General features: G+C 41.6%; 1 protein-coding gene across 9 annotated transcripts in view; it reads left to right on the forward strand.

The window, feature by feature from the left end:
- The window catches only part of RABGAP1 (RAB GTPase activating protein 1), a 138260-nt gene that overhangs the window by 3229 nt on the left and 107137 nt on the right, over positions 1–27894 (forward strand). The window contains exons 1-4 of one of the 9 annotated variants that reach the window (XM_084798463.1): positions 7131–7145; positions 7538–7609; positions 22249–22448; positions 26891–27110. In XM_084798463.1, the coding sequence (XP_084654589.1) occupies positions 22299–22448; positions 26891–27110 (370 nt within the window). In that variant the 5' untranslated portion in view covers positions 7131–7145; positions 7538–7609; positions 22249–22298. Of the gene's footprint in view, positions 1–7034; positions 7151–7537; positions 7610–9732; positions 9799–22248; positions 22449–26890; positions 27111–27894 lie in introns of those variants that run through there. The other 8 variants (XM_084798462.1, XM_084798461.1, XM_084798464.1 and 5 more) reach the window with 8 other exon arrangements.

The following is a 27894-nucleotide window of genomic DNA, read 5'->3' on the forward strand; positions in this document are numbered from 1 at the left end:
CTTAATCTTGACTCATGGTTTCAGAGTTCTCAGTGTATCATGGCCACCAGCCATGTGACAAAGCAGAGCAGCCAAAAATGAAAACAAACAAACAAACAAACAAACCAATAGTGTGTGTGTGTGTGTGTGAGAGAGAGAAAGAGAGAGAGAGAGAGAGAGAGAGAGAGAGAGAGAGAGAAAGAAAGAAAGCTTGAGCTCTTTCCTTTCTATCTCTTTTTGTTTTCAGTGTTGGTGATTGACCCCAGGGCCTTGCACATGCCCCTTACTGTTTCTTCTGATCAATGAGTGAGGTATAAGCACAGGCTACCTACCATTGTTTGACTCCATTTTGATAGAAATTTTAGGGGTTTTAATGGAATAGTAGTATCTGTATTGTTTCCCTTCTACTCTGTTTGGAATTTAAAAATTAGGACATTCAAAAGCAACTGTTCTCAACAAAAAAACAAAACAACAAAAAAAGCAACTGTTTGTATGGAGCAAAGTAGACAGCTGCTGTTCATAACCAGGGAGGATACAGGCTCAGACAGCTGCTCTGCATAACCAGGGAGGACACAGGCTCATAGACAGCTGCTGTGCATAACCAGGGAGGATACAGGCTCACAGACAGCTGCTGTGCATAACCAGGGAGGACACAAGCTCATAGACAGCTGCTGTGCATAACCAGGGAGGATACAGGCTCATAGACAGCTGCTGTGCATAACCAGGGAGGGTACAGGCTCACAGACAGCTGCTGTGCATAACCAGGGAGGATACAGGCTCATAGACAGCTGCTGTGCATAACCAGGGAGGATACAGGCTCATAGACAGCTGCTGTGCATAACCAGGGAGGACACAGGCTCATAGACAGCTGCTGTGCATAACCAGGGAGGACACAGGCTCATAGACAGCTGCTGTGCATAACCAGGGAGGATACAGGCTCATAGACAGCTGCTGTGCATAACCAGGGAGGATACAGGCTCACAGACAGCTGCTGTGCATAACCAGGGAGGACACAGGCTCACAGACAGCTGCTGTGCATAACCAGGGAGGACACAGGCTCACAGACAGCTGCTGTGCATAACCAGGGAGGATACAGGCTCACAGACAGCTGCTGTGCATAACCAGGGAGGATACAGGCTCACAGACAGCTGCTGTGCATAACCAGGGAGGATACAGGCTCACAGACAGCTGCTGTGCATAACCAGGGAGGACACAGGCTCACAGACAGCTGCTGTGCATAACCAGGGAGGAGACAGGCTCACAGACAGCTGCTGTGCATAACCAGGGAGGATACAGGCTCATAGACAGCTGCTGTGCATAACCAGGGAGGATACAGGCTCATAGACAGCTGCTGTGCATAACCAGGGAGGAGACAGGCTCACAGACAGCTGCTGTGCATAACCAGGGAGGATACAGGCTCACAGACAGCTGCTGTGCATAACCAGGGAGGGTACAGGCTCACAGACAGCTGCTGTGCATAACCAGGGAGGATACAGGCTCACAGACAGCTGCTGTGCATAACCAGGGAGGGTACAGGCTCACAGACAGCTGCTGTGCATAACCAGGGAGGGTACAGGCTCACAGACAGCTGCTGTGCATAACCAGGGAGGGTACAGGCTCACAGACAGCTGCTGTGCATAACCAGGGAGGAGACAGGCTCACAGACAGCTGCTGTGCATAACCAGGGAGGGTACAGGCTCACAGACAGCTGCTGTGCATAACCAGGGAGGGTACAGGCTCACAGACAGCTGCTGTGCATAACCAGGGAGGGTACAGGCTCACAGACAGCTGCTGTGCATAACCAGGGAGGGTACAGGCTCACAGACAGCTGCTGTGCATAACCAGGGAGGATACAGGCTCATAGACAGCTGCTGTGCATAACCAGGGAGGGTACTGGCTCATAGACAGCTGCTGTGCATAACCAGGGAGGGTACAGGCTCATAGACAGCTGCTGTGCATAACCAGGGAGGACACAGGCTCACAGACAGCTGCTGTGCATAACCAGGGAGGACACAGGCTCACAGACAGCTGCTGTGCATAACCAGGGAGGACACAGGCTCACAGACAGCTGCTGTGCATAACCAGGGAGGATACAGGCTCACAGACAGCTGCTGTGCATAACCAGGGAGGGTACAGGCTCACAGACAGCTGCTGTGCATAACCAGGGAGGATACAGGCTCATAGACAGCTGCTGTGCATAACCAGGGAGGGTACTGGCTCATAGACAGCTGCTGTGCATAACCAGGGAGGGTACAGGCTCATAGACAGCTGCTGTGCATAACCAGGGAGGATACAGGCTCATAGACAGCTGCTGTGCATAACCAGGGAGGAGACAGGCTCACAGACAGCTGCTGTGCATAACCAGGGAGGAGACAGGCTCACAGAAGAGCCAGGAAAAAGTTTACTCTCAAATTCATGCTGAAACCCAGCACAGGGAGAACTAGAACAGCAACCAAAAAGACTTAAACTGGGCTGGAGAGATGGGTCAGTGGTCACAAACACTGGCTGTTCTTTCGAGGACTCAGGGTCAGTTACCAGCACAGCAGCTCACAGCATCTGTAGCTCCAGTTCAGGAGTGTCTGACACCTTCTAGCCAACGAGGGCCACGAGGCATACACGTGGTACACAGATACACCTGCTGGGGAAAACACCCATACACATAAAAACAAAAACGAAAACTCAGCAAATAAGGAAGGTGAGGGAGATTTTGATTTCTATAATCATTACATATGACACAAATGTCTTTTTTGTTTGTTTGAGACAAGGTTTCTCTGTGTAGCCTTGCCTGTCCTAGACTCACTTTGTAGACCAGGCTGGCCTCAAATTTACAGAGATCTGCCTGTCTCTGCATCCCAAGTGCTGGGATTAAAAGTGTGTGCCACCACCACCCGGCTTGATGCAAACATCTTAATTTTCAGTAATTTCAAAAACCACAAAGCAGAGCTGGAGAGATAACCCAGTAATTAATTTAAGACTACTTGCTGCTCTTGGAGAGGGCCCAGGTTCAGGTCTTAGCATCTTCATGGCAATTTACACAACTGTCTGTAACTCCATGTGTTGGTTTCATGTCAACTTGAAACAAGCTAGAGAGACTGGAGAGGAGGGAACCTCAGTTGAGAATAGGCCTCCATAAGACTTGGACTGTAGGCAAACCTGTACAGCATTTCCTTAATTAATGATTGATACGAAAAAACCTGGCCCATTGTGGGTGGGGTCACCCCTGAGCTGGTGGTACCAGGTTCTATAAGAAACTAGGCTGAGCAAGCCATGGAAAAGAAATCAGTAAGCAGCACCTCTCCTTGACTCTGCATGAGGTCCTGCCTCCAGGTTCCTGCCTTGCTTGAGTTCCTGTCCTGACTTCCTTCTGTGAGAAACAGTGATGCAAATGCCTAAGCGAAGTAAGCCCTTTCCTCCCCAAGTTGCTTTGGTCATGGTATTTTATCACCGCAGTAGTAACCCTGACTCAGACACTCCTGTTCCAGAGGATGTGATTCCCTCTTCTTGTCTCTGCAGGCCCCAGGCACACATATGCGCCACTTAACATTCATGCAAGCAAAACAAAAATACATTAAATAAAATTAAATAAATCTTTTTCTTAGAAATACAAAGAATTCATGAGGCATATAAAGAAACAGGAAAGTGTGGCCCATTCAAAAGAAAAACTAAGTTCACAGGTTCTCAAGGAAGCTCAGATATCTGATTTAATATTTAACTAAAAATATTATGGAGTATTGGTGTTGTTGAAACCCAAAGACCTTGCATTTTAGCCATATCTGACAAAAACTTGAAAGCAACTATCTTGTGGTCTCTCAAAAAGTTGGAGTCATGAATGAAGTAAAAAAAGCAATATATGAACAAAATGAGATTATCATGAATGAGAAAGAAATTATGAAAAGGAGCCAAAATAAAAGTCTGGCTTTGAAAAGTACAGCAGTGCACGTAAAATATTGGTAATGGGATTGAATAGATGTCTCACTCAGTTGTTCAGGTGTTTCCTGTGTGAGCAGAAGGACGCAAGTTCAATCCCAGGACCCCACACAAATAAGCAGGGCCTTGCAGTGAATGCTTGCAGTCTCTGCTGAGGAGGCGGAGTCTGCTGGATGGCTAGCCCTTGTGTCCTCTGGGAACTCCAGGCCAATGAGAGTCCATGTCTCAAAAAAAAAAGCAAGATGTTCAGTAGCTGGGTAACATTTACAATGTTCTCTGGCCTCCACAGCACATGCTCACATACATGTACTGTTATACACATATGTACACTACACACACACACACACACACACACACACACAGATGTGACTGGAGGACTTCTAAGGCAGATTTGAGCAAGCAACAGAAAGCAGTCAGGAAACGAAAGTTTAGGTGGGGGTGTATTTAAATACCCTATTTCCTTCTTCCTCGTATTTAACCTTTTTGATCTTATGCAGTCTCCAGACTCATACTAACCTCCTGTTTTGCTTGCTAGCATGACCAGAGTTTTCTCTTGAAAACACCAAATATGACATTATTACTGTCCTTTCAAATATCCAAGGGCACCCTTGTATCTACAGATTGAGTTGCATTTTCTTTTAGCATTCAGAGATCTTATTATCCTGGATTCCCCCCCTGCCCCCCCCCCCCCCCCGCCCTTCCCGGCTTTTTGAGACAGGGTTTCTCAGTGTAACAGAGCCTTGACTGTCCTGGAACTCTCTTTGTAGACCAGGCTGGCCTTGAACTCAGAAAGATGTGCCTCTCAGTGCTGGGATTAGAGGCGTGTTGCCACCACGCTTGCTCCAGTGTTCTTCCTAACAGCACCAAATTCTACCCATACACTGTCCTCACACAATCTTTGGCTTCAAAGCCACTCACTGGTTAAAAAAAAAAAAAAACTAATTAGTTTTATGTGAACTATGTAAGCTATTAAGTGACATTAGTAGGCACTAAATTATACTATATAAAGTCTGTTTTTTAAAAGGACTCTAGTTACAGGGGGAGGCCTTGTCTCAAACCAGCAACAATAAAAATACTCTAAAGAGGCTCAGGTCCAAGGTTGTCATATGCCATATTGAATTTGAGGCCCGCTGAGAATACATGAGATACAGAGAGAGAGAGAAGCGTCAGGAAGAGTCTATTAACAAGCATCGTTACTAAATTCAACGTCAACATTCCACGCTGTGCACAAGTAACACTGTGTACTAAACAGTTTGCATTGTACCCAGGGTTGGCAAACAGCAACTCTAACAGCACCCTGGACAGCACGCATTAGTCCAGAATGTTTGGCTCAAGCCTGTTGAGCCTTCTGATACAGCTTCTAGTTCGCCAGACTGTAGGGTTGAGAAGACAAACCCAGCGACTGACTGCAGACTTCTTGAAGCAAGCATTCACATCCAGGAATGTTGTACTCCGTTTGGTTTTTTTTTTTTTTTTTTTTTTTTTTTTTTTTTTTTTTTTTTGGATATCCGCAAACAGCCATTCATCTTCAAATTGTACATTTTAAAAACACTCAAAGGGCATAACTAGATGCGACCGATGATCTAATAATTAGATGAAATACTCAGAAACAAGGTAGGTATTGTGAATTGAAAAAAGAGATTACTAGACAGATATGTTATTCTAGCTCTTAGGAGCTGGAGCTTGCGAATCAAGGACTTGATGCCAACCTTGGTTACATGAGGTCAAAAAAAAAAAAAAAGACATCGGATTGCTAAACCAGCCTTGCCAACTGAAATGTTAACCTTGGTAGCGAAAATATGATACTCCAAATTTGTTTCAACTTGTTTTCTTTTTTCCTTAAACATTGTGATTATGTAATAAAGTTTTATTTAATAAAACTTAATTTACACATGTTTTTTGACTATACTTATGAATCAAGAAATATATTCAAGTTGGCCACCAGACTAGTAAACATTTTGTTAGGGGTGCCCGAGATTATACATTCTTTCTTATATTATTTACATATTTTTAAATGGGTGTGTATAAGGAAAAAGGAAATACCACTCTTGTTGCACAGGACCAGACACAAAGGAGAACTGTAATAGCATAGCTTTTTTTTTTTTTTAAATAATTGCTTTTCTCCGTCTCGTTGTAAATGACTCACTAGGAAAAGAGTGTACTTCTTTCGAATAAAGAGTAAGCGGAGCCAGGCGTGGTGGCGCACGCCTTTAATCTCAGCACTCGGGAGGCAGAGGCAGGCAGATTGCTGTGAGTTCGAGGCCAGCCTGGTCAACAAAGTGAGACTAGGACAGCCAAGGCTAACATAGACCCTGTCTCCAAAAACAAACAAACAAACAAAAAAAGTAAGCGGCTTTAGATGTATAAATTACTAAGTTTTATGTAGTAACAGTGCCTGGCCTGGAGGAAAAGACCTGTAATCTCAGCTACTGGGGCGGGGGTGGGGGGGGGCGGGTCAAGACAGGAGGATGAACAGTTCAAGGCTTGCCTGCTATACAAAGTGAGTTCAAGACAGCCCTGTCTCAAAATGAGTAATAAATTAGTCTGGGAGTATAGCTATGTAGTACATGCATGCGGTCCTAGGTTCAGTCCTCAGCAACAAAATAATTTTTTAAAAAATTTGTACAGAACCTGCTTTGGTCTTAGCTACATCGTGTATGTGTGCTCATCCTGGACAGGAACTTTAAACTTCGCTTTATTGCTATTGCTTTCTATTCCACTTGTAATGTCTTTTCAAATAAAAGTCTCATCTTTGAGTCACAGACTCAAACAACCTTATTCGTTCCTAGTTTCTTTAGTACCTGAAACCCGGTAACTAGGGAGTCTGAAGTCTGATTTGTAGGTCGGATTCTGTCACAATCCCAATCCCTGGCTCCGTGCACCTCGATAAATGCCGGAGGAGCTGAGTAGGCGTTACTAGCTGCCTTGCAAACAGGACTTGCTTCAGGAAGGTAGACAGACGCCTCCCAGAGCCCGTCGCTGCCTGGGCGGCTGACACAGGCGGCTGGGGCTGAGGCCAGCGCGCAAGCGCAGATCCTCCGGCAGGCTCCGAGCCTAGGTGGGGCTACGGGAAGGAAGCTCCGCCTCGCGGGAGGACGCGGGGCCTATGAGGTGGGGCGGGAGGCGGGCCGGAGGGCGGAAGGAGCCGCTTCACGTGAGCAGGGGGCGGGGAGGCGGGGGCAGGGCGGCAGGGAGGCCCAAGGCGGCGGAGCCTCCCGGACGGCGCTCGGCGGCAGCAGGTCCGGTACGCTCGCCGTTCCCCTCCTCACCCTGGTCTCCCCATCCATCCCAGAGGCGGGGTCGCTTTTCGCCACCCCAGCTGGACTCCGGCTATGTTCTCTTCCCGCCGGGCGGGGTCGGGCCGGGGAGTTGCGGGGGGCTACCTCGACGGGCCGAGTTCTGAGGGGGAGCAAAGATTGGGTGTGGGGGAGCGGCCACGGAGGGCAGATGGCGCATGCGCGGGCCCTATCCCCCCCCCCCCCCACCCCTCCAAGAACCCCTGCCCAAACCGGTTTCCCCTGTCTGGGTGGGTTGTCCGCCTTTAAGCCCTGCAACTGCTGCCTTGTGGGAGGTCTCTTCCCTACCAGCAAAGCCGGTTTCTCTTCACTTCTGTGTTTTTGTCTCGGTCTAGTTTGGAGATCTGCCTGTGTCCAATGCCTCAGTTTCTCCCGTTGTCCACTAGGTCGTCGTGTGTGTGACTGAGGTTGGTTTGGGCCTCGGACTGCCTCCCTTGACTGTGCCTAATTCGAAAGACTTACTCTTTTCAGTGTCGCTCTCCTTTCTCTTGCTGGTCTTTTCTGCCTGATTCTCTCCACCTGCAATTAAAGTGCCTTTGGCATCGCGCTCTTTCCGTCTACATGAAACACCTGCCTGCTCCTGCCTAGTTGTGCCTTTATTTTCAGCGCTCTTCAGGGTTATGTGAGTCAGGCAGAGGCTTTCCCCCGCCTTCAATGGGGTGCGCTGTCCATTCCCTGATAGTAGTCAGCTCTTCAGTCTTCTGACACCCACATTTGTAGTCTGCACCTGCTCTTGCTAGCATACCCGTACCTGTGGTGCCTGTAGGATCCACGTATCTTGGAAGCAAATGTCGTAAGCAGACTGTTAAACTGAACATGCTCGCCGGCCTCCTTTTAAACTGCTCCAGACTTGTATTTGAGATTTGGAGTCGCGGGGCGGGGGTGGGGGTGGGGGGCGGTGGTTGTCGGCGCGGGGCTTGTCAGTTCATGGGGCGTGGTTCCCCCGTCCCACCAGAGAAGACTGTCAGGGGCAGGGTTTCACAGTGTATTTGATATTTTCATTTATATCAACACCTGTATTTACATTCTTGTAAATAGAGAGTGATGTAAGTATGTGAGCTTCCAGCTGCTTTGTTTATTTAGGCAGAGAAACAATGGAAGGTAGTGAAACTGTCAAACTGAAAAGTCATTTGGAAAAAAGCTTTGCTGCCAAGGAAGTGCACTTTTAAATATAAGCAAAGGACCTGTTGTCTTAATGCATTTCTGTTTATAGTACTGTAGGTTATATTGTATATTGAAGATTTAACCAAGCTTATTTAGGAAATGAAAATGAGCAAAGGATAGAATTCTTTTATGATTATCCTTAATACGTCAGAATTTGAACTGCAATTTGAAAACGTGACTTTTTTGTATGTATGTACATTTCAATTTACGTGTCATGCTTTGGCTGAAGGAGGAGGATCATAAGTTCAAGGCCAGCCTGGGCTACATAGCAAGACCCTGTCTCAACAACAAACAAAAACTAAAATTTACATGTTTAATACAAATATTAGATCAGTTTCATGATTAAAGTTTCTATATTGCTATGTTGTGGAATCTTTTCCAGTTTCTTCAACCCTGTGTCTGTGCCTACATGGCTGGTGATGCAATTCTGTGATCTACCACCAAGGAACACTGCAGTGTCCAACCTTGCTTTACTTTTTATGTTTGTTTATTTATTTATTTATTTACTTACTTATTTAGGTTTTTCGAGACAGGGTTTCTCTATGTAGTCTTGGTAGTCCTGGACTGGCTTTGTAGACCAGGCTGACCTCGAACTCAGAGATCCGCCTGCCTCTGCCTCCCAAGTGCTGGGATTACAGGTGTGTGCCACCTCACCCAGCTTGCTTTACTTTTTAAACTCAGTTTACATTTAACTAGTAAGCTATGTCTTTGGGAACTTAATTTATTAACTATGTGAATTTTTGGCATGGTATTTTCTTTACAGTTTACAAGTGATTCTTAACTCAGAATCTTAACATGGGATTCTTCCCTTCTGCGTATTGAGAAGTATTGTGCACATTATCCACATAACAGGCATGATTTTCCAAATAAAACAACTGAACTTTTAATGTCATTTTCTTTTATTTAGTAAATTCCCAGCTAGGTAAATCCTACTGTGAAAGTTAATTTCATAGTAATTGTTCTGCCAAGTCACTTCCATGATTTATTTTGTGTAAATCAGGGCCAGTGTTGGGTATCTCCATGAACACACTGGTGTTCTAATTTTCTGACAGGGACTCCCCATAAATATCTTTGCAACTTTCAAGATTGTCAGATATCATTAGACTTCTTTAGCAAGTGAGTAAATAAGTAAACAAGATTCAATATTTTCTTGGAACAAGAACCCTATTTACCTTCAAGTCCTGTTTAACTGTGTATCTAAATCATTTTTGTACTTTGTATTTTTTAAACAAATTTTTCATAGTTAAGCCCTAAGGAAAGAAAATCCAGAGATTAAAAAATAGGTACCCATGTATATTCTTGAAAGGAAAACCCAGCCTCACCTACAGCTGCTTAGGAATGTTTTTTTGTTTTTGTTTCTTCACAGACTGGTTGCTTGGCCATCCTCCTCCACTTTCATCCTTTCCTGGTAATGTTAGTGTTTAAAAAACATGTAAGCAAAACAATATTGGGTGTATATTTACACTTAGAATGCAGCCGCTGTTGTTGACTCTTACCAAACTTGTTTCTCTTCCATGTGCAAAAATTGACCAAATATGGAAGTGTGCAAGTAATGAACATGTTACTTTAAAGAGTCTGGCCTTGAAGTTTCCCTTCTCTTCCCAAGTTATCTATAATACTCTGAAGATTCTCTTTCAGAGTAGAGTTTTGTAAGAGCTAAGTACCCCCATCACTTCCTTCAATCACTATAAGGTCAAATAAAGCCCTAATTCTGTCTTTTAAGTTCATGATTGATGCTAAATAGTATTACTTTGGCAGTAAAATATGAAAATAGATTTTAATTGTCTATGTTGGCAAATTTGGAGGTTGAACTTCCCCCCAGAACCCAATGCATAATTGTTAAGAATTCCTGTTTAAGACTCTTATCAGTAGCAGATCAGCACTGACATCATAGGCCAGTGTACTCTCCAGGTTCTAAAAGTCTTTGTGGCAATAATTTTTCTCCACAGCAGCTTTACTCTTTTTTTTTTTTTTTTTTTTTTAAGACCAGCAAGGTAGGGCTAGTGAGCCTTCTGTTCGCTTCAGAAGTATGGAGACAAACTTCACTGGTAGCTTGTGTTGGACTTTTTAGGGTGTAGTAACTGAGTTTCTGTGATAACTTTAACATAGTGTTATTCAAAGTTTAACGGTAATTTGGTTTTGAACTTTCTCTTCCCATTTTCCATTATCCATTTTAGTAATTATATATTGATCTCATTCTTCTAAGGATGCGTCTTGCACCACTTAAGAGAAGTGTTATGCAGACTGAGAATTCGGTTCTGTTTTTGCTCTCCAGCCCCACTTGTGGAACATTTAAAAGAAAAATCTGTCTCATAATTTGTTGAAGAGTGACTTTTATATAAGCTGGATTCCAAATTTTTGATTTCAAGTATACCCAAGATAATTTTCTTTTGTTTTTATTTTTTAAAGTTAAGCTGCATTTAATCAGAAAGCTGACTTTCACATGATTCCATTACTTTACTAATATAATTCAAAGCAGCAGCCCCAAGCTAAGAGTCAGATTTTAAATAAAGCCGGGTCTGTTTAGCAATTAGTGATGGAAAATAATCGATACTTTTAAAGATGGGGTACAGTTCATTGAGTTCATTAGATCTGTCCTATCCTTTTTGGGGAGCAGGCTGTGAGAAACTCATGTGAAAACTAGTGTGAAGAAAACAAGTTTAAAACTGAGAAAAAGAAAAGCTGAGACTAATCTATGTATTCCCTTGTTACTCTACTTGTTCAGTTTTAGTGCGGGGATCAAACCCAGAGCCTCATACACACCAAGCGTGTGCTCTGCCTCTGGGCCCCACCATAGACCCTCATGGTGCACATGTGCCTGTGGAAGCTATAGGTGGCCGTTGGGGGTTGTCCTCAATTGCTTTCTGCATTCATTTTTTTGAGGTAGGTTCTCTTGCAGAACCGGAAGCTCATCAGTTCAGTTACCTGGTCAGTGAGCTTCAATGTTCTCCCTGACCCACACTGCAGTGCTGGGGTTATGGGCACATGACACATTGCCTGGCTCTTCTTTCAAATGGGTCCTAAGGATCTGGATTCAGGTCCTTTGGACTGTCATGGCAATGTTGACTTTTGCTGCTGACCCATCTCTTCAGTACTCATTTTCCTTTAAAAGATACAACCCTAATGGAAATAGCCTTGCTATAGCATCTTGTTTTGTTACTTCCTATTCTTGTTCCTGAGCTGAGTAATATTAACCAGGGCTGAATTTTAGAAGGGTACACCTAAGAGCAACACAGAAGACAGGCTGGAATAGGCAAAAAATGGAGATAGGGATACCAAGGAGTGAGATATAGCTTAGAAAAGAGCAGATGCACCTCAGTGCCTCAGTTTGCACCAAGTTTCATAAATTCTCTGTGAAGTAAAACAAGTTACCTAATCTGTCTTTGTTTGGGTCTGTCATACAAAGTTAATACTCATCTGACAAGTTTAGTGTGGCTCTGGCAACAATGTGTTCAAGTCTTTTTAGTTCCACATTAGACCTAAAATTGGCCCTCAGTAATTAATACATATACCTCCCTTTTAGATATAACAAGATTTTTAAAAAAGATTTATTTATTTATTATATACACAGTGGTTTGTTTTGCTTTGTATTGTTTTTTGTTTTTTTGTTTTTTTTCTTTGTCTGCATGCATGTCTGTGGGCCAGAAGAGGGCACCAGATCCCATTATAGATGGTTGTGAGCCACCATGTGGTTGCTGGGAATAGAACTCAGGACCTCTAGAAGAGCAGATAGTGCTCTTACCCTCTGAGGCATCTCTCTAGCCCATAACACAAGTATCCTCAAGATTCCATAGCTATACTCATTTGATTATTGAACAGCACAGTTTACTTACTGAGCAGTGAAAAGTGGTGAGGAGTAGGAAGCAAGTGACAAGTGTGTTTGTTCCAGAGGAATTGCTGGGTATGTTTTGAGAATCAGTGTTGTCTAACTGTCTTCTTGGCCATAACAGTTGGGGTTTTGATAGAGTCAGAGGTGTTTAACGGTAGCAGCTGCAATAGTTGGCACCTTCCTGTAATTCCTCATCCTGGAGGCTGAGACAAGAAACAGGAGTTTAAGGCCAGATGGGGCTGGCTATGCAATAAGATTTTTGTCTCAAAACAGTGTGCTGTTGTTGGATCTGGGGCTTTTTCTCATTAGTCTTCTGTAGCTATATTTTCTTTCTTTCTTTCTTTTCTTTTTTTTTTTTTTTTTTTTTTTTTTTTTTTTGGTTTTTTGAGACAGAGTTTCTCTGTGTAGCCTTGGCTGTCCTGGACTCGCTTTGTAGATCAGGCTGGCCTTGAACTCACAGTGATCCACCTGCCTCTGCCTCCCGAGTGCTGGGATTAAAGGCGTGCGCCACCACGCCTGGCTTCTGTAGCTATATTTTCAAGAACCTGCACATAGTGTAGCATATTGGTCATTTGTCTTTTTATTACTGTACTCTGCCATTACGATCATGCGGTAGTTGTCCCCAGTAACTTGCAGGGCAGGGGAGTGCTTCAAAAACCCTACCCATACCAAAATGCTGTAGTATTTGCATATAATCTGGACACCCTTGCACATCCCAAGTACTTTAACTCATCTCTGAGAATACTTGGTACAGAGTAACTTTTTGTTTGTTATGCTGTATTATTTAGGTGGGAAAGCACATGTTGGGTGTGGTTGTAATTTTTTTCAGTGTATTTTTGATCCTCAGTTGAATGCATGGATGAGGAATAAATGGATTTGGAGGGCTTTGTATCAACCATTCAACTTTACTGAGCACTTTTATTAAGCAAGTATATGAAAATAATATAAATAAAACATAGAATCCTTAACTACAAATAGTTCCAGTATACTGTGTTGTGACTATGTATTTCCTGTGTGCAGCATGGTGGTTTATAGTTACTGTTTACTTCTAAATGATTAGAGAGTAAATAGAGATTAGAAGTGAGGTTTAACTTACTTGTTATATAGTATATACGATAATTCTTGTGCTAAAACTAAAAAAGTAAACAAAAAACTAAGAAGCCCTAGTCAACATTTCAGGAGGAGGATGGAAGGACTGACTTCCCAACTATGTCACTAAATTTTATTGGAGGGTGGGGAAAACTCACTGGGGGAATAGAGGCACATTTCTCACTTACAAACCACCATACACAAAGGCTTGAAAGCTAAAAAGTTAGTGAACCATGTAGAGGATTGTGTGGTATGATTTGATAAGATTAAAATGATAGCTGGGCTCAAGCTTTTGAAGACTAAGTGATTCGAAGAATTTGGTTTTCTTTCCTTTTTAATTTTTAAAATCATTTTTATTCATATGGATGTTTGGCCTGCATGTATGCCTGTGTGCTACATATGTTCCATAGAAGACAGAAGAGGGTATCAGATCCTCTAACCCTGGAGTTACACATAATTGTGAGTCATCAGGTAGGTATTGGAAATTGAAACAGGGTTCCCTGGAAGAGCAGCTAATATTCTTAGCCATTGAGCTGCTTCTCATTAGAGAATTTAAACTTTTAAAATATATTTACCTTTGTTTTATGTGCATTGGTGTTTTGCCTGCATTTGTCTTATGTGAGAGTGTCAGATCTTGGAGTTACAGACAGTTGTGAGCTGCCATGTGGGTGCTGGGATTTGAACCTTGGGTACTCTGGAAGAGTAGTCAGTGCTCTTAACCACTGAGCCATCTAAAACTGCAAGGGTGTCTGTTAAACATCACAATTAAACATGCCAAAGGAGAAGCCATTATTTTATTTTGTGTGTATTGGTGTTTTGTTTGCATGCTTGCTGAGTGACTGCAGAAGCCAGAAGAGGGCATCAGATCCCCTGGAACTGGAGTTAAAGATGCTTGTGAACCACCCAGTAGATGATGGGAACCAAACCCAGTTCCTCTAGATGGCTCTTAACTACTGAGCCATCTTTCAGCCTCCAGCCAACTCTGATGATTGATCGATTGATTGATTGATTGATCGATCTGCTTATTTTATGCATGCATAGGGAGGTCAGAGGACTTGTTTGTAGAGTCTGTTCTCTCCTTCTACCATGTGGGTTTATGAGATCAAACCCCAGTCCTCAGGCTTGGCAGAAGCACCTTTATGTCCTGAGCCACCTCACTAGCCCTCGTTCTATTTGCAAGATTTTGAGGAAGGTGAAGAAGAATTGAATGTAGATTTTATGTAATATTTTGAAATTCTGTAACTAAGGAGTTAATAACTAGAGAGTGTATAGAGCAGCAATTCTCAACCTGTGGGTTGTGACTCCTTTATGGGCTTTCACAGAAGTCACCTCAGACCATCAGCAAACACGGATATTTACGTTACAATTCATAGCAGTAGCAAAACCATGCTTATGAACTAGCAGTGAAAATAACTTTACAGCTGGGGGTCACCACAGCATGAGGAACTGTATGTGTTGAAGGCTCGCGGCATTAAGAAGGCTGAGAACCATGGCACTAGAGAGTGAGACTTAGAAGAAGGAAAGACAAAGGGTATGCTTGCTACTAAAATTTATTAGAACTCCAAAGAAATGTAAGAAAAAGAAGAATCCAAGTTTTTCTGTTTTGCTTCTCTTGGATCTGTGGTCAATTGGGATGGAGAGAGCCTGGAGGACTATTTTGTTTGATTTGGTTTGAAATGACATGATAGTAAGAGCCCTACCAGGTCATGTCAGGTGTACCAGGCACTGTGCCGGTCCTTTTCTTTGCCACTGTAAGGGAGTATCTACCTGGCAAAGGTAGCAGCATGCCTTGTTTCTTCCTGTAGGCACCTGGCCAAGATCAGACACTTGATAGTGAATAGAAACAACAGAAGCCAGAACACAAATGTCTGTGTGGAACTCAGAGAAAAGATTGGGCTGGGGTAGTATAATAGGAGTAGCTTTGCTAGCTGATGACATAGCCAAGGGCAAGAGGGAGAGGGTCCAATGTTTACTACAGGCAGTAGGAAAGCAACCTAAATGAGAGAACGGTAGGCAGGTAGGAAACAAAGCCAAAGTGATAGTTTCAAAATAAGGAAATGATTATTTTTATTTACTTTGGGTTTTGAAATTTTGCATTATGGGTAGGGTTTTTGTTTGTTTGGTTGGTTTCTGGTTTGGTTTTGGTTTTGGCTTTTTGGTTGGTTGGTTGGTTGGTTGAGACAGGGTTTCTCTGTGTAGCCCTGGCTGTCCTGGAACTCACTCTGTAGACCAGGCTGTCCTCAAACTCAGGGATCTGCCTGCCTCTGCCTCCCGAGTGCTGGGACTAAAGGTATGAGCCACTACTACCCAGAGCATTATAGTTTTGTTTACAGTTAAAAAAAAAGGATCTATATGTTTGTTTTTTAAGATTTATTGTTAGTGTATGCATATGGTTGTTTGGCTACATGTGCATCTATAGTCTATGCACCTTTGAGTGCCTGATGCGTTGGAGGCCAGAAGAGGGCGTCAGATTACCTGGAACTGATGTTACAGATGGTTGTTGGCTATCATATGAGTGCTGGGAACTGAATCTGTATTTTCTACAAGAACAGAAAGTGCCCCTAACCGCTGAGCCATCTTTCCTGCCCCTGTGGACAAGTTTTTGGTTTTGGTTTTTCAGGACAGGGTTTGTCTATGTAGCACTGGCTGTCCTGGAACTCACTCTGTAGACCTGGCTGACCTGGAACTTGCTTTGTAGACGAGGCTGGCCTCAAACTCAGAAACCCACCTGCCTCTGCCTCCCAAGTGCTGGGATTAAAGGTGTATACCATAATTCCTGGCATCTGTGGGTAGTTTTTGTTTTTTGAGGGTTTTTTTTGTTTCGTTTTTGTTGTTTCTTATTTTTTTTTAAAGTGGAAATTTAATGAGAGTTGGGAAAAAGGAGAAAAGTTTAGAAGTGTTGCTTTTTAATTTTTGTTGTTGCTTGTATGGGGAGGTGAGATCTTGATATGTTATCATGTTGGTTCAGACCCTGGACTCAGGATGTCCTCTGCCTAGGCCTCCTCAATAACTGGGACAACAATAACATGTGCCAAAATTCCTAGGTAGGAAGTAAGGGTTTTGCTTGTTGTTTTTTATTACAGGGTCTTACTATGTAGCACTGGCTGTCCTGGAACTCATTATGTAGGCCAGGCTAGCTTCAGACTTACAGAGATCCACTTGCCTCAGCCTCCCAAGTACTGAGATCAAAGGTGTGTGGGGACCATGCCTGCCTACAAGTATGTTTACTGTTAATGGATTAGATAATTTTAGTAACTAGAAATAATACAAATATTTAATAGCACTCTATACAAAAAAAAAAGTTCTTTTGTTGTGACTACTACCTTCCATTTCAATATACATTAATGGGATCTATAAGAGATTGAGAATTTGCACCTTTATTCAGCATGAGTCAGATATATTTAAAAACTTTTAATTGTGTGTGGAGGGAGAACATGGGGTGGGTGTGTACATGCGCATGTGCCCATGCATGAATGTTACAATGCATGTGGAAGTCAGCACAACTCCCAGGAATAGGTTTTCTTCTACAATATAGGTTCTGAAAATAGAACTCAGGAACCCAAGTAACTAGGCTTAGTCTCTAATGCTTTTACCCACTGAGCCATCTCATTGGCCGCTAGGTGTGTTTTCCCCCTGAGGTCTTTGCAGAAGCACATAATTGATCATAAAATTATCACTTACTATCACATAGCAGTGAGTTTGGGCAAAAAGCTTATTAAGAGTTTTGATGTTGTTTCCCTCCCACTTTTTTCTCTCTCTTTCTTTCTTTCTTTCTTTCTTTCTTTCTTTTTTAATACAAAGACTCTCAATGTAGCCCAGGCTGCCTTTGAACTTGGCAGTCTTCCTGTTTCAACCTCTGAGTGCTAAATATCTGCCTTCCTTCCTTTCTTCCTTCCCTCCATCTCTCCCTCCCTCCTTCCCTTTTTCTTTTTTCTTTCTTTTTTTTTTTCCCCCACTTTTGTAAGAGAGAGTCCTACATTCCTACTAAATTTGAACCTTCAATAACCCTGCCTCAGCCTTCTACGTGCTGGAATACCTGGCCTGGCTGAGACTTTATTTCAATCAAAATCTCTAGTGGTCTTTTATGTGTTAGTAGAATAAAACTAATGAAAAGTAAGATGATATGAAATATAGAACATCATTAGATTTTGAGTATGCAGAAGACTGCATAAGTGAAGGAAATTACCTTTCACCTCAGGTGACTTTATCTTTTATTTATTTTCTTTTTAGTTTTTCTGTTTCGTTTTGAAGTAGTCTCACTATGTAGCCTTGCCTACTGGCCTAGAGCTCACTATATAGACCAAATTGACTTTGAATGCATAGAGATCCAACTACTTATTAAAGGCATGCATGGCCATGCCTGGCCTGATTTTATTAAGATGTGTAGGAAAAGAAATATCCCAGAGTTCTGCTTACCAATATGGGATTCTGGGTAACATATTTGAAGCTCATCACTGTTGTGAAAGAAGGAAACCATTATTTTTAGTGTCTACCAAAGCCAAGGTGTTCATGTGTATCTAACAGAGATGGAGGCCTGGGGCTGTGGCTCAGTTCAAAATGCGTTTGTGTGGCATGCATACAAGCTGGGCTCAACACCTCATAAACCAGGTGTGGTGAACCCACCCTTAATGGGAGGAGGCCATAGTTCTCAGCTGCAGAATGAGGCAGAGGCCAGCCTTAGCAGCACAGAATCCTCTACTGTCTCCTCCTGCCATGTACTGACATTCTTTCTCTGTATGTAGGATACATTTTACTCTGTTGTGCTGTACAAAAAGAAGATTTTTCTCTTCGGTGTTTTCCTTTATATTGTTTAGACTAAAGTAAATTATAATGTGCAGTTAGGAAATCTATGTACTTTGCCTTAGTAATATACTTCCTAAATTGGATTGCTTAAATTAGCTAATATCTAAGTTTTTAAAATTTTAAAGGCTTTACTATTTGAATGCATATAACATTCTGTGTACATTAAGTATTTTGTATGTCTATATCCACATAAATCCCTTCATCATTCACAGTAGCTCTGTGAAGTAGATATTGTACCATTTTCTCTTACAGAAACTGTTTAACTGGGCTGAACAATTAAGGACTAGTATAACCAGTGTACTAGTGCATAGTATAACTGTTATGCAGTAAAGTTTTTTATTGTTTGTTTTGGTGCTGGGGGATCAAACTCTGCACCTCTCACATGCTGTACATGTGATGTTCCACTAAGCTATAACCCCAACCCTAGCCCTAGGTTTAGTATTCTGAATTGGTTTTTTCTTAAGTTCAAATTGCGTGCTTCACTGTCACAAATAAGAACAATATTCAAGAGGTCATAGGTTTGAGACAAGCCTGGGTTATATAATAAGGCCTGTCTCTGTCCCTCCTATATCTCCCCAAATAAAATTTAAATGGTATTACCTTCTTACTGGGCATCCTTGTCTTTTTCCGTCTTTATCTGATGTCTTTTTTTTTTTAAATGTACTTCTTTAATAAGCATTTGAACATCTACTATCAGACATTGCTCTAGGAACTAAAGATAACAGCCATTTATGAATCACAAAAAAAGGAGCTTGCGTTTTAGTTTATGTGGTATTTACAAACAAAGGAATAAAATGTATTAGATGAAGAGATGCCATGGAGTCTCGTTGAAATGGATGGAGACAACTATTTTCACAAGGGAGTTTGTACTTTATTTTCTATGGAAATTAGCATTAGAGACTGCAGGGTGAAGAATGAAGAGTAAATGGCTTTTTGTGGTAACTGATAAAAATAGAATTTTAAGACGAAACTACATCAGTCCTTAGTGTCTTAAGACAAAGGCTCTAAGTCTCTAGAATGTTAGCCGAAATATATATCAATTTTGGTGGTGCCTCTTCATGATGGAAGCTGGGGAGGACTCTTACCTTTTATCCATGGAGACTAGAGAGAAGGCTTAGTTACTGTGGAGTGTTTTGATAAATCTCATTCCTGCTAAGTGACTCAGTCAGTTGAAGTTTTAAAAAAACAAGGGAAGGGGGCTGGTGTGGTGGCACACACGCCTTTAGTCTCAGCCCTTGGGAGGCCGAGGCAGGTGGATTTCTGTTAAGTTTGAAGCCAGCCTGGTCTACAAAGTGAGTCCAGGACAGCTAGGGCTCTGTTACACAGAGAAACCCAGTCTTGAACAACTAAAACAAAACAAAACAAAAAAAAGCATAAATAAAAACAGACAACACAGTAAATTATCTTATAAAGTCTGTTTTCTTATTACCTCCTCAAAGAAAACAGATGAGACTTCAAGCCTCTCAATTCTTTCTGACCAGAGTATTAGTAAAAGTTGTTAGACTCCAGTCATATTTTGGCCAGTTTTTCCAGGCCTTCTGCTGTTGTTGCACTTTAAACTTCAGTTTAAAACAGATGAAAGATTGATTCAGCATGAGAAACTAACGTAAAATACAAGCTCTAAAAGACGCTTCTCAGCACTGGGACGTTAGACATTAAACAGGCTTTATTTCCTTAATAGAGCTCTGCTTTGGGACCCACAGATAACAGTGCAGTTTTGTCTTGATTTCTGTCAGTTACAGTACTTTGATCAAGTCACACCATCTCATTCACGATTAATTTTGTTATCTGTAAAATAGCACCATGAAGATTAAATTAGGACACATTCACCATAACATTAAAAAGGTAACATACTGTTATTAAAAGGAAAAAAAATCAAATCTTGCCTGCAGTGGGAACATAAGCAAGGGAAGCAGTTTCTTTGACTCAAGTGGAAATGGTCAAGTAGACTGAGAAGACTCCTGGAATTAGAAGGGCTGGATCATGTGCAGAAGCCAGGAAACCCCTGTAGGATGGTTACTGCATGCTGAATCCTCAGCGAAGGTCTAAATTAATGCTTATCCCAACACGTCTCTTAGTTTGGTACCCTAAACCAGCATTTATTAGCCTGTATAAATTTGCCTCTCTGCTAACATTACTACTAACATTATCTTTGCCAGATGTTGAATGTGTATCCATTCACTGGGCAAATGAAAACATTTTTCTTTTGGCTTTTCAGAAGACCATTTTAAAGTTCTTTTTTTTTTTTTTTTGGAGACAAAATTTTTCTGTATAGCTCTGGCTGTCCTAGAACTTATACTATAGACCAGGCTGACCTTAAACTCAAGAGATCTGCCTGCCTCTGTCTCCTGAGTGCTGGGTATTTATCAATTTGTACTGTGTATTCATTGAATTTTTTTTATTTTTAAATATTTTGTGTTTATGAGTATTTTTTAAAGACTCACTTATTATGTATACAGTGCTCTGTCTGCATCAGATCACATTATAGATGGTTGTGAGCCACTGTGTGGTTGCTGGGAATTGAACTCAGAACCTTTGGAAGAGCAGACAGTGCTCTTAACTGCTGAGCTATCTCTCCAGCCTGTTTATGAGTATTTTACATGCATGTATTATATGTGTGCACCACATCTGTGCCTGGTACCCATAGAGGCCAGAATACCCAGGGTCCCCTGGAACTGGAGTTACAGATGGTTATGAGCCACCAGGTGCATTCTAGGAAGAGAACCTAGGTCGTTATCCCCAAGACTGTCCTCAAACATGCAGCAGTCCTCCTGCCTCAGTGAGCACCACTGTGCCCTTCTCCATTGTATTTATAGTTGGTCTCGTCCATTTTATGTGTTTATTTTCCCTTTTTGTTTTTGTTTTTTTCCAGACAGGGTTTCTCTATGTAACCTTGGCTGTCCTAAAACACACATTGCAGACCAGGTTGGCCTTGTACTCAGAGAGATCAGCCTGCCTCTGCCTCTAGAGTGCTGGGATTAAAAGGCGTGAACCACCACCCAGTTCTGACTCCATAATCTGTAGGCATGATAAGAATAAATAAAAGGCAACAGAAAGTCCAGAATACAATCTGTCTTTATTTGTGACATTAGCTGGTTAAATGAATTTCCCAAGGGTTGCTATTTCCTTATGCTTAATATTATTTGTGATTTCTTGTTTTCCTTTCTGTTTAATACTTAGGAATGGTGCAATTCTTGAGGATAGGTGTTTTAGTTGAGTCTTAGAGAATAGTATTTGGCAAATGACGTATGCTCAGTCAGTATATGTTCAATTAAAAATTCAAAGCACAGGGGCTGGAGCAATGTCTCAGTGGCTATGAGCACTTACTGCTCTCTCAGAGGTTCACTGCCTAACACCCACATGGTGCCTTACAACCAGCATTAACTCCAGCTCCAGGGAATCTGAAGCCCTCTCCTGACCTCATTAGGTACTGCACACATGTGTAAATTCATACATTCAGGGAAAATACACATACACACATAAATGATAAAGTTCAAAGTGTAAGCCAACACTTGAGTTGAAGAGATTGAACATTTAGCTATGTTGATATGATGAGCATAGAGCCATAGCTGTTCTGTTGTATAATATTTATATTGTTTTGCGTTCTAAGAAATTTAAAGTGGGGGAAGATTCAGTTTTTAGTGGAATATATTTCCCAGTTGTAGAGTTTCTGCTTTCCTTGCCTTGAATTTATCTCTCTTGTGTATTAATGTGAAATTGTGTTTGCTATAACCATCCTAGTATTTTAAATTTTAGTATTGATGATGCTAGGGAAACATAGTTAATTGGTTAAATAATCAAGTGTTTTAGCTTCACTTATGAGTAAAGCATTACAAGTTAAAAGCCAGAGTGCTGTTTAGTTCCTCTTGCTTTTGGAAGCTGAGACCTGAGCTATATTATGTGCCAAAGGCAGCCTTGTATGTAGGTGGGGTTATTGTCAAGGGAGTGTTTTATTTATTTGGAATCTGAAATATCTTGACCTTCATAGCACAGAATCCCTCATAAGAATGAAAAGCCTAAATTACAAATAGCATGTATACTGGGAAATATTTTACAAGCGTAAAAAAATATATATCAATATCTTATATCTTTTTAAAAATAGAATATAACTAAATACCTGATAGACATCTTATATGAATCTCTATGGTTTTTGTTTTTCAGGCATTTAAAAAATATTTAACCATTCATGAGTTGCACCTCATTCTTGAGTTATGGATGACAAGGCTTCTGTTGGAAAAATCAGTGTCTCCTCAGACTCAGTGTCTACTCTTAATAGTGAAGATTTTGTCTTGGTTTCCAGGCAAGGAGATGAGACACCATCTACAAATAACGGAAGTGATGATGAGAAGACAGGACTCAAGGTAAAGCTGTACAGCCTAAATGTGCCTTCTTAAACTCTATATGCAACTTGGAGTTAGTTAAAAAGGAAGTAAAAAAAAAAAAGAATAAATGGGGACGAACATAGAATTAATAGATACATTTTTCAATGGTGTTGAAGAGTTTTATATATGGTTGATGAGTTATTCTTTAAGGATTTTTGTTTTGATTAGCTTCTTTTAAATTTTTTTTTCTTTTTTCTTGTTCGTTTGTTTGTTTGTTTTGGTTTTTTGAGACAGGGTTTCTCTATGTGAACCTGGCTAGACTTAAACTCACAGAGATCTACCTACCTCTCTCCCTCCCTTTTGAGTGCCGGCATTAAAGGCATGCACTACCGAACCCAGCCTTTTAAATTTTTAAAATCTCTGTCAAAACTTACGCTATAAGCATTTTTAAGTTTAGAATTGTTCTCCTTTTCCCAGCACTGGGAAACAGAGCAGGTGGATCTCTGTGAGTTCAAGGCCCCCTGGTCTACAAAGCAAGTTCCAGACATCCAGGGCTGTTATACAGAAAAACCCTGTTTAAAAAAGGGAGTGGGGTGGGGATAGATGGATAGACAGATGTACAGATAAGAGAGAAATAGACATTTGAAGTGAGCCCTAAATGAAATGGGAAAAGCCGTGGAGAAACTGGGGAAATTTTCCAAAGGCAGCACCACATGTGGACATTGAGAGAGAGGGCAGAGGCTCAGCCGACTGAGCAGAACAAAGTGGAGCAGTGTGATCTGAGGGCGGGTGGGGCCGCTACATGCTCAGTTCTGTTGGAGCTTAGTAGCAAAATTGAACTTTGTTCTAAACGTGAGGAGAATTTTTGAAAGTTTTGAATGGGAACATGATCTAATTTACATTTTAAAAAGCTAACTTGCTGAGAGCAACTTTCAGCATAACAGCATGACCTACTCCCAGAAGCACTGGTGACCATCATTAAGACAAAAATAAAAAATAGCATTTAAAGTCTCTAGAGATCTTTGAAAAGAAATGCAGCAAATGAAAAGTGTTAATCATGAAAACTGTGGTAAGAATCTCATACTTTAAGCATCCCCATCTCCTCTTCCTCCTACCTGACTGAAACAGTAATGTTATCTGTCTACAGACTGGCATAATCAAGAAGATGGCTTGGGAGGAAATGGGAATGGTATCAAAGAATGTGATCAAAACATACCATAGGAAAAGAATAAGATCAAAAGAAGGCAGGGGAGTTCAGGAAAGTCATTGTCCCCATTCCTAGTTCTAGAGCAGTGACTCAGTTTTGCCTGTAGGGAGTTGCAAGTAATAAAACAGCTCTTAGCGTCTTCATTGTCAACAATTGTAAACAGTAAGAAGTCCTGAAGTGGGATCATCAGGGTTTACAGTGTCTAGTTTCCCTTACACACACACACACACACACACACACACACAGACACACACACACACACAGACACACACACACACACACACACACACATACAAATTGTTAAGACATACAGAATATTTTCTGTACACTGAGGAGGAAAAAGCAGGCAACAGAAATTTCTGGTCAATGACCATTGAATTTAACATTCAGCATTTCCAGGACAGCCAGAGCTACCCTAACAAACCTTGTCTTTGGAAAACAACATCTACAAAAATATAATTATATGAAATGTTTCAAAGTAGTCTTTTTTGCTATGTCCAGCAAATTATACAATATTATGCTACAGAACAGATGTATGGGTGACAGTGACATCAAATACTATAGACAGTATCAGTAAAGAGGCTAGAGCGATGGATTAGCAGTTAGAGCACGTGCTGATCGTCAGGGTCCCAGGTCAGGCTCTCAGCACCTACGTGGTGGCTCACAGTGTCTGTAGCTTTAATTCCAGGCACTCTGCGGACCTCTGGCCCCCACGGGCACCAGACAGGCATTCATGGAAAACCAACCATAAGGAGATCGGTTATTTTTCAAAAGCTAGCTGAAAATTCCAGAACTAAAAAGTATAATAAGCATAAATGTTTGGTGGCTTTTAGTCTTCAGAATGCTCGCTACTATATTTCTTTCTTTTTTCTTTTTTAAGATTGGTTATAACCAATCAGACAGAAGAGGGCATCAGTTTTCAGTATAGATAGTTGTGTGTCACTGTGTGGTTGCTGGGAATTGAACTCAGGATCTTTGGATGAATAGCCAGTGTTAACTGCTGAGCCATCTCTCTAGCCCTTAATAGTAGTAGTAAACAGAAACAGTAACAATACGTGGTCTTGTTGCCTGTATGGTTTGTTTGTTTGTTTGTTTGTTTGTTTGGAACATTGAGCAGTTTTAACTTAATTTTTTAAATTGTTCACTTCCTTTCATGAGGAACTAATCTAATGATAAACTCCTCCTCCCCCCCACCCCCCTACCCTCTTTGGAAACAGGGTTTCTTGGCTGTCCTGAACTTGGTTTGTAGACCAGGCTGGTCTCAAACTAACAGAGATCTGTCTGCCTCTGCCTCCCAGAGTGCTGGGATTACAGGCATGTGCCACCACACCCAGCTAAAGAGTTCTGGATTACAGGCATGTGCCACCACACCCAGCTAATGATAAACTTTTTTTTTTGTCTTTCAAGACAGGGTTTTTCTGTGTAGCCTTGGCTATCCTGGACTCGCTTTGTAGACCAGACTGGCCTCAAACTCACAGCGATCTCCGAGTGCTGAGATTAAAGGCGTGTGCCACCACACCCGGCATGATAAACTATTAAAGCCTGGGGTTTAACTTAGTAAACAACAACAACAAATCATAAAAAATAAGATAAGTCATCTAAGTCATCATTGGAATACAGTGCTTTTATTTCTCAGGACTGACTTATGTTGTCAGCTTTACTCACAAGTCTCAGTACTTTAAAGGCCTATTCATATCAAATAAATCTTCCCCAAAATAAAGGAGATTTATTTATAAGAGGAGTTGTAAAAGTATCATTTTGCCTGTTTCAATTGTTGTCTCTCTTTTTAAAAAATTTGTAATTATATTAATTTACAGAAAATTTGGCAGTTTTCTGTTTTCTTGTAGGATTACTGTCTCTGTCTGGTATCCTAGTCCTAATCCTGGAATCTTCTAGCCTCTGGACAGTAATCTTACCTAGGCCTAGAATGTTTTTAGCCTTTGAGACTTAACTGCTTACTAAGTTCACCCTTACTTGTTTTTTGTTTCTTTTGGGGGAGGGTTGTTTGTTTGTTTTTCAAGACAGGGTTCCTTTGTGAAGCCTTGGCTGTCCTGGACTCACTTTCTAGACCAGGCTGGCTTAAAACTCACAGCAGTCTGCCTGCCTCTGCCTCCCAAGCGCTGGGATTACAGGCATGTGCCACCATACCTGGCCGCTTGTTCTTTTTGAGCTTTGGGCTGGCTGGTACAAGTCAGCTGTTCTGGCTCAAACTCTTCTCCCAGCTGACTCATTTAATCTGACTTCTCTCTCAGCCCAGAATTGCTCTGCTTGGCCTCAAACTAACTCATCAATCTGTTCTAATCTTCTGGCTTCTCATTTTCTGGCCCATTCCTGTCTTTGTCTGAGTTTTCTCTCTCTGCAACCTATCTCTATACTACTGTCCTGGTAAAAACTGCCTCCTCTCTATGTAAAACTACCTGTTAAGTAGCTTCCCTTTCCTCTCTTCTTATAAGAGTTGGGCATAATCTATTCTGTCAAATCTGATTCGTCACCTTTTCTGCCGCTCAATTAGACATCATTTTCAAACATGGGTGCTTCCTTCTACAAACTAACTTTACCTTTGTTTGGGATTAAAGGCATGTACCACCATGCCTGGACCTAAGCTTTTCTTTTCCTGATACTTGCTCTGTACCAGGCTGGCCTCAAACTCAGATCTGTTTGCCTTTGTCTCCTGGATTAAAGGCATGTTTGTATTTCAGCTGGTCACACAGATCTAGAAGATCTTTGGATGTGATCTCTTGCCAGAACACCGTGTTCTGAATTAACATTCTTCTACAAGGAGTCATAAAATATATGTGAAATTACTGTAGTTCATATTTCTTTTAACTTTTGGGAGCAAACACATTTCCTTAAGAGAAGCTATTAAAAGCTGAGTGCAGGGCTATATACCTGTAATCTCAGCACTCAGGGAGCAGAGTCAGGTAGATCACTGTGAGTTCAAGGCCAACCTGGTCTACAAAGTGAGTCCAAGACAGCCAAGGCTACACAGAGAAACTCTGTCTCAAAAAAGAAAAGAAAACTATTAAATAGAAATGTTGATATTGTTAGGTTACCTATTTCTGAGTATTCGTTTTGGATTCACTGTGTACCTTTTTATCAAAAACTGAAAGATGAGAACAGCTATAGCCTTTATTTGTTCCAGGTCATCCATTTGAAAAAATTCAGATAATATCTTTATAATAAAAGAAATGTTGATACTTTGCATTAGAACATGGACCCACTTTAGTTAGTGCTGGTCTTCGTTTTGCTGACGGCATGTATTTGTGACCCTTAGATTGTAGGGAATGGAAGTGAGCAGCAGCTGCAGAAAGAGCTAGCAGATGTGCTGATGGATCCTCCCATGGACGACCCGCCAGGGGAAAGGTCACAACTGGATGGTGAAGGAGATGGGCCTCTTTCTAATCAGCTCTCAGCTTCGTCCACCATTAACCCCGTGTCTCTAGTAGGGCTTCAGAAACCAGAGATGAGCCTGCCAGTGAAACCTGGACAAGGAGGTCAGGATTATTGCATTGCTTGTGTAACTGAAGGTTATTGTTTTTAATACTCGAGTGTCTTCTGTCCTGTATCAGATTTAAGAACAGCATGGAAATGATTATAAGTTCTCTGAAAGCTCCAAATTCTAGATCTGAGAAGTTTTCAGATACATATGCCAGTTTGACTTTTCCTTTACCTGTATTTTTATGACAACCAAAGAATTAAACAAACAAAAAACAAACAAACAAAAACCAGTTGCTACAGGATACTGAGAAGGAAGTCTGTCTTCAGATGGCTTAAAAAGTCTTTCAGGAAATTTGGGATGTGTTCAAAGCCAGCCTTTAGTATAAAACCTTGTCTCAGAAAATTAGAAACAACCAGTTTTTCAGGCAAGAAGACATTTGATAGCTGTAGTTCGTATTTCTTTTAACTTTTGGAAGCAAACACATTTCCTTAAGAAAAGCTATTAAAAGCTGTTAGAAAATGTATGTTTGTCTCAGGCCTGCATAACCTATCAGAGAGCAAGTTGGGAATGGGAGAGAAGCACAGGGCAGAAAGGCTAGGGCAGTCAGGAAAGCTCATCTGCAGGAGCAGCGTGATAAATGGAAGCGGGTGTTAAAGGAGATGATGCAGGAGCTGGCTGGGGACCGGAAGCGTTTGTAGCTGCAACCAGAAGGCATGAGCGTTCAGGGTAACTGGATACTATATGTATATTTGCTTTAGTGTAAATTATAAAATCAAAACAAATTAGGAGATGGATTCAGGAGTTAGATCTGAAACTCAGGTCACATTTTGGATTTGGAA

Source organism: Acomys minous, assembly GCF_964271855.1.
Source record: "Acomys minous genome assembly, chromosome: 10".
Classification (NCBI taxonomy): domain Eukaryota; kingdom Metazoa; phylum Chordata; class Mammalia; order Rodentia; family Muridae; genus Acomys; species Acomys minous.